General features: G+C 43.7%; 1 protein-coding gene across 1 annotated transcript in view; it reads left to right on the plus strand.

The window, feature by feature from the left end:
• Positions 1-11,850, plus strand: part of prrc2b (proline-rich coiled-coil 2B) — a 21,140-nt gene extending 9,290 nt beyond the window's left edge. The window contains exons 14-32 of the mRNA XM_035668326.1: positions 5-19; positions 548-746; positions 850-1,057; positions 1,267-3,294; positions 4,285-4,427; positions 4,626-4,741; positions 4,837-4,978; positions 5,357-5,433; positions 5,599-5,886; positions 6,055-6,156; positions 6,289-6,475; positions 6,565-6,662; positions 6,750-6,877; positions 7,000-7,240; positions 7,423-7,590; positions 7,770-7,849; positions 8,003-8,084; positions 8,492-8,710; positions 9,415-11,850. Coding sequence (XP_035524219.1) covers positions 5-19; positions 548-746; positions 850-1,057; positions 1,267-3,294; positions 4,285-4,427; positions 4,626-4,741; positions 4,837-4,978; positions 5,357-5,433; positions 5,599-5,886; positions 6,055-6,156; positions 6,289-6,475; positions 6,565-6,662; positions 6,750-6,877; positions 7,000-7,240; positions 7,423-7,590; positions 7,770-7,849; positions 8,003-8,084; positions 8,492-8,710; positions 9,415-9,582 — 4,689 coding nt within the window. The 3' untranslated portion in view covers positions 9,583-11,850. The remainder of the gene's footprint in view (positions 1-4; positions 20-547; positions 747-849; positions 1,058-1,266; positions 3,295-4,284; positions 4,428-4,625; positions 4,742-4,836; positions 4,979-5,356; positions 5,434-5,598; positions 5,887-6,054; positions 6,157-6,288; positions 6,476-6,564; positions 6,663-6,749; positions 6,878-6,999; positions 7,241-7,422; positions 7,591-7,769; positions 7,850-8,002; positions 8,085-8,491; positions 8,711-9,414) is intronic.
• The last annotated feature ends 203 nt before the right edge of the window (positions 11,851-12,053 follow it).

Consider the following 12,053-nt stretch of genomic DNA (forward strand, 5'->3'; position numbering starts at 1 on the left):
GCAGCAGCAGCAGCAGCAGGTGAGCACTAGCTGATGCCCCTTCTAACCCATAACCCTAATCCAGGAGTAATATGTCAATGTATTAGTGGTTGCTTTGTGAGATGAGGGCTTTCAAGTGTTCACGGAAGCAGGGATTGTTTTAAGGTTACAGTCATGAAAAGCAGTGAGCCTTGTGAAGGGTGTTTACCTAGTTGTCTTTGATTGGATTGTCCATTGTTAATTCTTGTAAGGGGTTTTCAGAGCTAATGCTAATTTGGTTATCTCATAAAAGAACAGGAACTGTTAAAGAGTTTTAGCACAGCATCACTGAAGACATTTTGACACGCCACAGTAGAAAAAGCACAGGTGTAGTTATTGGGGTTTGGTACTATTCACACGTTTTTTTTTCCCCGTACTTTATGCTCTCTCTCTTTCTCACTATACTTCAATTTACTCTCCCAGTTTCTGAAATCTCTTGACTTTGGTAACTCTGCAACTCAGCGCTACTTTAGCTACATTTTATTAGTAAATTCCTTACAAGTGTATTTTCGTTGTATACATTATACAGGAAGTATACAAGATGCAGCACTGGCAGCAGTCAGGTCACCCTCCCCCGTCTGGCTCAAGCCACGCCCAGCGGGGCTACTATCCACCACATGTCCTTGGGTTTGATCCCCGCTGGATGATGATGCCTCCTTTCATGGATCCCCGCATGGCCCAAGGACGATCTCCTGTAGACTACTACCCCAGTGCTGTCCACTCTTCAGGTGAGCACTAATCCAATGACCTTCGTATCTGAATTCAAACTGTTTCTGTACATTACTATCATTGGAAAACACAGTGTAAACACAGCAATTTGATTATTTTCAGCTGGTATGATGAAACCCATGATGCATCAAGACCACTTGAACAGCCCTGGTTCCGATGAGGGATGCCATCCCAACCTGCACCAGGAGAGAAGAGCCCCTTCCACTGAGCCTTACCCTATGTGGAACCAAGATGGCTACCCCTTGCGTAGCTTCACTCCACCCTACCAGAGGCAGCATGAAAGCTCGGACAGTGGCCAGCAAGATGACAGGTTGGTTGTTGTGTTTAAAAAATGTTAGACCCTGTGAATTTCACCGCTCTTAAATTAAGGTATTCTCTTGTACTTGGATTCAAATCCCTGGAACTTGCCTCACAAAGAAGTATTACGAAATTAAATCCTGCAGGATTTTTTTCAGTAATGGCCCCTTTGGTGTCTGTTTTTGTCATTCATCATTTTGGCACCTTTTTTTTCCCCTGCAGAAGTGATGTGGCCTGCTCCCAACAGGACTCCTATGAAGAGAGGGCCAATGACTGCTTGACCCATCCCCAAGATGATCTCCCCCATCATGCTTACCAGAGCCGAGGCCCAGACAGGGAACATCAACACCATGACCAAGGCTTGCTGACTACTGCTCAGAATCATGCAGATAATGATTACCCAAAACAAGACTCTAGGGACAAGCATCTGAAAGACAGCCCTGAATCTCACAATGAGACCTTAGATAGTTCCAAGGACAATTGGAAAAGAGATGGAGGTCAGAAACAAGATGGAGGAGTCAACAGCGCTCAAAGTCAGTGGTCTGAACCCAGTTCTAGTTCCAGTAGTAGTGTCAGCCAGCCATCTGAGACCAGTGGGCGCACCTTGATTCGCAGAACAGGGCCCATCAAGAAACCAGTTCTCAAGGCTCTCAAAGTGGAAGACAAGGAGAATGAAAAGCCTAAACCTGAGCCTGAGGAAAAGACCGTCCCTTACCGCCTGGAGAAAGAAGTCCTTACTAATGTTTACGACTTGAAGAAAGATAACCAGCCTGCCAGCAACAGGCGTTCAGCCTCACCTGTTGTTGAAAAACAGCCGGAAGAGAGGCAGCGTCAGTCACCAGCTCCCACTAAACCAGAGAGACCTCTGAGCACCCACAGTGATGACTCTCCCAAGGAGAGCACCTGGGACATTTGCAAGAGCCAGCCACCTCGAGAAAGCCAGGAAAACCGGGAGCCCCACGCACCACGGCGCAATAACTGGATCTTCATTGATGAAGAACAGGCCTTTGGTGCAGTCAGGGGAACAGGTAGAGGCCGCAGTCGAGGCTTTAGGGAATTTGGCTCTAGAGGTGGAACCCGGGGTGGCCGAGGTGGAGACAATCTCAGAGGGGCTTATAACAACAACAACAACAGTGGTGCTCAGCGCAGAGGCCGGGCACCACCTAGGGATCTTGTCAAGGTTGAAGAGTTCCAGCGGGGCAAACCCCGGAGGCGAAATGTCAGTGAGACTTTGAGTGAAGCCTCTGAGTATGAGGAACTGCCCAAGAGGCGCCGCCAGAAGGGATCTGAAAATGGAGAAGGTTACACAGAGTCTGGAGAGGTTCGTAAAGCTGATAGAGACTCTTGGAGATCCAACAAGGTGTACACAGATGACCAGACAGCCCCAGATTCCAGAGAAAAGGCCAAGGCCAGCAGAGGCTTCGGAGGTCGCATACTGCCTCCCAGACTCAACACCACTGGAAGTTACAGTCGAAGCTTTGGGGGAACCAGGGACATTTCTACATGGAGAGGTCGTGGGCCACAGTTTAATAGCAGTGGTGGCTCCATGCAAGAAAATGGTTATGGTCCTGGAGCTGAGACTGCTTACACCCGCAGACCCCCTGTTGAACGTGAGACTCTCAAGTACCCTCCCAAATTCACTGGCCCATTCATGGAAAATGGCACAGAGGACCGTGAAGGAGAATACTACTTTGACAATGACAACCCTGACCGGCAGATGTTGAGGAGACGGCGTCCACCCCGTCAAGACAAGCCCCCACGCTTCCGACGTCTACAACAAGAACGTGAACCTGGCTCCAACCAGTGGACAAGCGAGGAGTACGTAAATGGAGACTTCGCAAACCCCTGGCCTGGACGCCCCAAAGGGACTGGGGAAGAGAACTGGCCCAGTGGCCACTACTCTGGTGGACGTTCTAGCCAACATGGTCAGGCAGAGGAATGGGAGACGGGATCGGACAACAGCGACTTTGGTGACTGGAGAGAGAAGCGAGGTGGAAGCGGAGGTGCGGCTACACAGGGACAAGGTGATATTCCCTCAGACTCTGGCCACGGCGAACCAGGCTCTGGCGAGAAGAGGGAACTTTGCAAGAGAAGCTTCTCCAGCCAGAGACCATTGGTGGAACGGCAGAACAGAAAAGGAGAGCCATCTCTGCTAGAAGCAAACAAGATGTCACGTACACCTGATAATCCCCCCACCTCCTCCTCTAACAGGAGTGACAGTTGGCAGAATGGAGGGACGTCTTGTAAGAGGTGAAGTGAATAATAGAACAAACTTTAATTTGAAGTAATTGTAGGCTATACTGTCCTTTACCCATATGTATTGCTAGTGGGAATGAAGCATCCTCAATATGTACTTGGGAATTATATTAATGCTCTAGTGTCTTGTTTCAGGTCTGGTTGTTCTAGTTGAAACCAACAACACAGTGTATCTTTTGTTTTGACTTAAATATACTGACACTCATGGTGACAGGAATAAACGCCAATTTTTCGCTCACCTTTTATTTGAAAAAGCAAACAATTCTCCATTTCAAATGTATGTTGTTGCTTACTCTATATATAGAGAAACTAATTGTTCAGCGAGATACGTAGCTTTAATTTTAGCAGCAGTGATTGTATTGCCGGTTGTTCTAATGTAGTTAAATTATAGATCGCTTATGTGTCTGTTGTTAATCTGTACCAACTGTTAGCTTTTGTGTGTAATTTTCCCAAGTTGGATGAGGCTAATGCAGTTCAGCTGGGAATTTGAAACCAAAATTCATCCGACTTTCACTAGCTCATAGTTTGTTCTTTGAATGCTCATCTATTCTGCTCCATTTCTTTTAAGGAACAATTTATTATTTATTCCCCTGTGATTTAACAAATTCTGCACTAGTACTGAGCACTTCTCACCATGAAGTCTTTCCCAGATGAAGATGTATCTCATTTCCATTGGCTATATGAATGTGGGAACAGTGCCTGTGCCCTGACTGGAGCTTTGGCTTATTGAGCAACACAACTAGATTTTTCACAGCATCCTCCCAGTGCCTGAATTAAGAGTCATACTGTGTCGTTTTTTTATTCCACTTGCCATCAAGCTTTGCTGAACTTAATTGGCTTAACGGAAAAATATGTTTGAGATAGATAAGACTGCCAGAAGTTTTGGGTATCTTGCAACTGTTTGATTGTTTTTATGTTGATGTTTTAGCAGAGCTAAGAATACCCAATTAAAACCTACTTGTCTCTCCCCTTCCTGTTTTTCAGCCCCGTCTACAGCATAGAGCAGCCGGAGGAAAGGGAGCCCAATGAGCCCTCTGGGAAGAAATTAGACAAAGAGCTGAAGCAAGGACCTGTCAAGACAGACATAGCTGAACCTCTGTCCCAGTATGAGCTCAGCAGCTACCCAAGTGAGTCCAATTTATTTAAATTTATCTCTGGACATTTGGTGCTTCTACATTTGTACATTTTTAGGATAGGTACTGATTACTGATGTATGCTGCGGTACTGACTCGCAAGATTTCAAAGAGACATAAAAATAATGTTAAGTACTGCAGTTCCACCTCATCTACTGTTAATTTTGCATTGACCATATGCTTGTTTTGTAGTTGAAGGGGATGCAGGGGGACCAGTTTCGAATCCAGATGGATACCAGGATGCCTTGTCCAAAAAGCAAAGACGCCCACAGGAAGATGATAGAAGGAGGAAGGAACAGGGAGCTGCAGTAAGTTAACATATGCTCAATCCAGATGCTCAGCAATCATGCCAAGATTTAACAAAGTGTGTATTCTAAGCGTTTCTCATTGTTGCCTGTATTAGATGCCAGTGAAGAACAGAACTATCACATCCAAGATACCACCACGCTTTGCCAAAAAGCAGGGAACCATGAGCATTGAACAACCTGAGGAATCGCTTTCTTCCAACAACCTGGGAACTGAAATCTGGGAGACCAACAGCTCAGGTAGGTGACAGACCCAACTTTGTGTCAAGGCTTTTGTTCCTGCTATAAATCAGAAACCTCAGATACTAGATTATACAGGATAGCTCAAATATTAAACTGAGAAAGTTCACAACGACATTTCTTAACCTTTTTATTTTTTAATGTTAGGGATGTAACTGTGGTAGGCTTAATATATACTAAATATAAATGGTTTAGGACATTAAAACAGCCAGAAGGAAGAGCTGTTTGGAAGGAATTATTTAAAATGTGCGAGTATGTCTGTCAATTTGAAGTTAAATTAATTGAAACTTTAAAAAAAAATTCTAAATGGTTTTAGACATTTTAGTGAATAGAAGTCAAATTACATTCTTTACTAATAAAATTAATTTATCTTTTTAGCTCTTTCAGTACAGTCTTCAGGGGGAGACTCGTGGACTAAACAAGTGTCTTACACTGGGAGCGAGCCCAACTCTGAGGTAGGACAATGCATTTGCACATTAAAACCTCCGCTGCATACATTTTGTGTCTGCAGGAAAAAAATAATCATTTTTCTTGTCTGCCACCTTAAGATACAAATTGGCTGCAACATTATCTCATTACTTTGAGTAACAAATGAATGCCTTTTTATTCTTCTTGGCCAGGACTCTGATGCTGGTCCAGAGCAGAGTAAAGAACAGCACAAACCAGGGCCCATCGGAAACGAGCGCTCCCTAAAGCACCGTAAGGGCTCAGAAGGTGTCGATAGGCTGGAAGGTGGCCCCATCACACCAGTCAATGGTGTGGACCTCCATGTGGATGCTGTGCTGCCTGTGCCTCCTATTGAGTTTGGTGTCAGTGCCAAAGACTCTGATTTCAGCCTACCACCGGGCTCTACCCCCGTGCCGGTGTCCAATCCTGTCAACAAGCTTCAAGACGCGCTTACCACCAATGTGAGTGATTTCTATCCGTATTTTTAAGGTGTCTTGTAAATACAAAAAAAAGCACTGGTAATCCAAATGCATCCGAGATTGGCGTGACACTCAATGTGAAGTTAGTAGTGAAAGGCTTCATGTTTTAGTGCAACTGATAGATCCTGAACTTTTCTTGTTTTTAAACAGACTGCTCTCAATCAGAGTATCCCCATGCTGCGTTCCAACCATCTGCAGCCTGGCATTAACCTCAACCCCATCTCCTTCCCCAGTGCTGACCTCACTCTCAAGGTACTTGAATTAGAATCCCACGCAGCAGATATGGAATAATCTGTCTGTTGGGGGAAAAATATAATGGGAACATTAAGGAAAAACTGACTTTAATTCATACATGCGTATCAACTTAAAATGATTCTATTTCAGATGGAATCGGCTCGCAAGGCGTGGGAAAACTCCCAGTCCCTCCCCGAGCAGGGCTCTCCTGGTGGAGGTGCTTCAGGTGCTCAGCCTCCCTGCAGCGTTGGCTCATCCGTCAGCTACAGTTCTTTTGGAGGGGTTTCCATGCCTCCGATGCCTGTGGCTTCAGTAGCACCTTCCATGTCCATGCAAGGTAAAACTGCATTTCATTTCTGTTTGACGAGCGCTTAATCTTTGAGGAGAACTAAACTAAAAGTCTGTTGTTTCCTGTCCCCTCTGCAGGTAATCATATTCCCCCATTGTATCTGGATGGCCATGTCTTTCCGAGCCAGCCACGCCTCGTACCCCCCACGATGACCCAGCAGCAGACCTACCAACAGGTAAAAAGATAAACACATACCTAAACACACAGATAGGCTTGTGTATCAGCAGAAAAGTCATTATGTTAGATCTGCTCATCCATACAGGCGGCTGCTGCCCAGCAGATTCCCATCTCTTTGCACACGTCTCTTCAGGCTCAGGCTCAGCTGGGACTTCGGGGAGGTCTACCCGTATCCCAGTCCCAAGAGATGTTCAACTCTATTCCTCCCTTCAGGTACTGCCACCTCACTTTCTTTATGCATTTCCACTGGTCCAAACTTGTTTCATGTATGTGGCATCACCATGTAGTTTCCCTTTCACTCATTGTGCTCCCCTACTTTGTCTTCCTCCTTTCAGGTCCCAGGTTTACATGCACCCCAACCTCTCACAGGGTAGCCCCATGGTGCTGTCGGGTGGAGCCCCTCTTAAGGGGCCTTACTCTGCTTTCCCTGGCATGCAGCCCTCAGACATGGTCAAGCAACAGTCAGGCTCCCACTATCAGCCTATGAACGGCAGCCAGCAGCTAGTCTATGACAACCAGATGAACCAGGGGCCTGGTATGGGTTCATCCCAGTTAATTGACTCTCAGCTCATCCAGGTGAGTCGATTTTCAACACCTCGAGGTACTCTTGATGCTCGTCAGATTTCCGAGGGATTTATTAAATTAATACATAGCTTTCATGTTTGCCCAAATAGCAAGTAAAAGCCTTCACAGCATGATCATTGGAGTTTTGCCTTAAATGAAAGCAGCATTTACAATACAATCCTTGTTTTCACCAGGTGACCATGCCCCTCCCTGGCTCTCAGCTGCGCTATGGTTCAGCTCAGCAACATCTCATCCTCCCACAGTCCATCCAGCTGCAGCAGGGACAGAACTTGTCAGTCGGTGCCCCCCGTCGAATGCTGCCACCTGGCTCCCAGGCTGCTGTCATGACTGGCAGCCGAGAGGTATGACTTTCTGATCTTATGTTGCTCAAACAGAAATTGTTCAGAGGGCATTAAAATCAATTTGAGCACATAACAATGTGGACAAATTTATATAATGCCACACGCCTTTTATCTATAAATAAGTAGCCATAAACGGTTGATTGTGTATTGACAATGCAAGTTTCTTGTCTTATTCTCAGGGCTCGCAGATGGAAATGAAAGGCTTCCAGTTCTCTGACAAGCCCAATCATTCCCCAGGCCTATCTGGAGGGTCCTACAGGTGAGTGGAAATGACTTGTGCAAATAATAAAGTAAACCTGCTGGAACAGTCCATATGCAGCTTTGCTCTGTCAAGTGAGATATGATGCGTCACAAATGCACTTTTAAGGAAATGGATTGTAAAACTATCTTCTTTCTCCCCTCTCCTCATCAGGCCCGGGTCTGCCAGCCCTAGTGGGAAGCCCTCTGGTCCTGGGGGGCCCGTAGGCCCTCTGCCTACACATTTTACTCAACAGGTATTTGTTTTTTAAAATGTATATATGAGATATGTTTACTTTAACCATTAAACAGGGCATTGTAATTCTTGGGCTATTGGAAGAGTGGGAGAGGTTTTTCAACAGCTAAGGGTTCTGAGTGTGGTACGTTTACTAAATTCAAAGTGCTCTTATGTCCATCTCAGGCTTTATGTTTAAGAATTAAACTAGAATTACATGATTGGTTAAACACATTCACATCATTATCTACAAAATGTATTTTACACTTGCACACAGAAACAACCCTGTCTCTTTTTTTGGATCAAGTCTGAAAATGTCCTAAAAAGTTCAATACTGGCATTCTAATTATGTGTTCATTTATTTCCCACCCCCTCATCTACTCTTCCCCCCCCCCCACTCTCCATCCTCCTCCCCCCCGTGACCAACAGGTCCCACCTGCTCAGGGTAGCATGGTGATGCACATGCGGCCCCCCACCACAGGCCCTTTCCCCAATCCCATCCAGAGACCAGTCATGCAGGTCAACAAGCCTGTCATCATCCGCTCCCCCCCTTACCCCAATCCTGGCCGTGACCCTACCCACTCCACCCACTCCACCCCTCCCTCTGCCCCCGAGCCCCCTGTCAAAGGGCCAGAGGATGGCATGAAGGTGAGCCACCCACTGTAAATATAGGTAATTTAATTTAATCCATTTTCCTTTTCTCTTTCTGCATTACTTGTTGTGTGTGTGATTTTGACTTCAAGTATACAGTTCTAGTTATCATATGAGACGTTTTGTAGGATTTACTTTTAGTGCTGTAAGACTTATCTGGGATAGTATAATTCTATACTGTTAATGGTAATATTTATGATGTGTGTGTATTGACTGAACTGTACTATGAAAACACAAACCTAATTACCTAAATTATTAGTTGGAGCATTCTTTTCCTCAAGCTAACCGTAATAACTTCTGTGTTCCTAAATGTGATCAAAATGAATAAACCTTCACATATTTTGGATAGTTTAAAGCTGATAACCAATTTAATGTGACTGACCATTTTCTAATCATAAAAAATTTGCTGTTACATTCAGGCTTATCTTTATTTGTGGCATTTTATATTAAACTAGGTAGTATTGTGTTACGGATAGCTGACGATCTTTCCTGCGTGTTATAAAACTGAACCAACAACTAACTGCCAACACTGCCTCGGTGGAAAAAAACAGTTTGAACCCTCAGAAACTAACACACTCAGACTTTTGTTAAATGATAGCTGAGCTTCAGCCTTGGACTATCCAAACCAGTGTTAATGCATGAATGTATAGTTTGCCAGGCGCTGCTGTAGGCCTCGGTAACGCTGCCTCTTCTTTGTGCAGAATAAAACCATGCGAGAAGTTCGCAAGGCAGTGGGCGAGGGCAAGACACCATCCGGGGGCATGACCAGCAAACTCCAGGAGCCCCTACCCTCCACAGGGCAAGCCAAACCAGCACGCACTGGAGCCATCAAACCCCAGGCTGTCAAAGTAGAGGAGGGCAAGGCATAACAATGGACCTTAAAATCCTCATCACCACCCAGCCTGCCAACACAAGCCCCTTGACCAATGTCTGAGCCACCTTATCGCAAGGCACCAAGGCAAGGGGGCGTACATCCAGACATCATAGTGAATTACTCCTCTTGAACTGTCAGAACTGGACATTATTATTTCACAACACGTATAGAGATATATAAATATATATAAATATATACATAGACACAAACAGTCTTTTAAGCAGATCTCTTCAAGGTCCTCTTTAATTTATTATTAGTCACTTTTAAGGGGAGATTGGTAAAGAGAAAAGATATTTCTGTTTTTTTTCTTTTTTTCTTTTGTGTATCTCTCCAAGGTGGGGGAAATTTAAAGTGGCCAACTCAGACAGATGGTTCATTTTTCATACCATTTTGCCAAACTGTATTTACTCCCTGTTTATGGACTGTAGCCCTTAAGACCAAGCAGACGCTCGATATAACTCACTATGAGAAGCAAAGTCTGTTCTTTTTTTTTTTTTTAAACAAATTTAAAAAGCAGTGGGGCGCTTTTCTGTCATACTTCATTGGCATTTTTCTGGTAAATAAAACGTTCAAGTCATCACCCGTTCCTCCTCTTGGTAAAGGACTTCTTTTATTAATCGAGAAAAAAAATCTCAGTTTTTGTGGACTCCATTGCATGTCAACATGGCAAAAGTCAAGTGCATCACCCTAGAAATGCATCTTCTGGGGTACTTCACCCAGCCCATGAACTGTGGTGTAAACTGCTTAGATTGGTAGAAATGATTTCTTTTCTTAAAAACTCTGTTCTTTGCTTTTACATTCTGTCACTCGCTTTCTTCTGTATGTAAATTGAAACATAAAGGTGGACATTTTATCAAAATCATGTTGCTTCCATGGGAACTTCACTGGCGTTGATACAGCGTGTGCATGTTGATCTGCTGAACGTGTGTAAACCTGCAGGACTCCTGCCTAGAAACCTAGCAACATTTCACAAAAGACTGTACCTGAACTCAGCATTCATAGTGCTGCCATCGCCTGTGGATTTTTATCAACCAAGCTGGCAACAATTTTTTGGGCTCATTGTGAAGCTATATGTGGGGGAGAGGGAGAGGGGGAGGGGTTGCATTCACAATTGCTGTAGAGGACCCCACAAAATAGCCGAATGAAATGTTTGCTTTCTTATCGCTTTGTTTGGGTTGTAATTAATCAAATTGTCTGTTAATGAACGTGATGTAAGTGATTTTTACGTCCCTCAGCCTGGGGCGTTTTTGTTTTTTTTTGCTTTTTTCTTTTGAGGCTTTTGAAAGACTTTTCTCTCTAATTCCGTTAAAATCCCACTTTAACAGTACTATGGGGAATTCGGAAGAAACGGACTCATCCCCATTTGATAATTCAGCATCTGGTCTCTGAGGTGGCACGAGCAATAACTGCAGCCTAACTATAATTACAATCAGGGTCCAAATAACTATTTTCTGTTTAGAAGCTAATGATCACAAACAAGGGGCGTTTAGCATTGCTTGTTGAATTTAAAATATGCTCTTTGCTTAAGCTTTTTTTTTTTTTTGTGAGCACTGCAGCTCCAGTGGACGACGAAGGACTTTTTAAAAAGTGTATGTTCTATTTGAAAATGTGAAGCTGTTGGAATCCTCATTTATTTTGTTTTTTGTAATGGACACTCATTTTTAAACTCACAATGCCAATGTCCTAACTGGTTAAATGTTACTGCTTACCATAACGCTCCATGACACTACAAAATGTTACAATTTATCTCTATGACAGTGTTTCACTGGTATATATGTATATGCATACTTAACTGTACAGTCAAGCCTTGTCAGCGAGGGGAGGCTTAAACCACATTTCATTTTAGATATTGTGGCACTATAAAGGATTTAATGTTGAAAAGGTCACTGTGTTCTGGGAATGGACTGCTTTCACTTGTTGATAGGTTTATCGGGCTTGGAGTGTTTTGCCTCTCGTCCCTTACTGCAAAAGATCTTGATGCTTCTCATCATTGTACCTGCACCAAAATGTTGCCCTGACTTTTTTTGTACTTTTAAGATGCATATTTCATTTTTTGTCAGAGGACCAGTGCTTTCTACAGCTGATCCGGCATTCTATTTATCCTACCTGATCTTTATCCTTTCAGATATTTGGTCATTATTCTCCCTTGTTAAAAAAAGAAAAAAAGAGCTTCTTGAAAGAAAAGAAATAAAGCAGTTGTGATTTCTTAAATGTACTGTTGATTCTGTATTCTCACTTTGTCATATTAAAATCATGCATCAAATTCTTGTGAAAGGAGAAATTATGGGGAAATGATTTTAGGCTGTGTCCTGCACAATTTCTGAAAAAACACCGACCATATGTTGTCTGCGTTAAAAAAAAAAAAAAAAAGCATTCCGGCACCTGAGCATTGCCAGTTCAATGTCATCTGTTGAACAGAAATATTTGGTTTGTATGTTTTCTTAATAGAACATTCAGTTTCTTTGT

The sequence above is a fragment of the Morone saxatilis genome, unplaced genomic scaffold, assembly GCF_004916995.1.
Source record: "Morone saxatilis isolate NCDOM2014 unplaced genomic scaffold, NCSU_SB_2.0 Contig21, whole genome shotgun sequence".
NCBI lineage: Eukaryota > Metazoa > Chordata > Actinopteri > Moronidae > Morone > Morone saxatilis.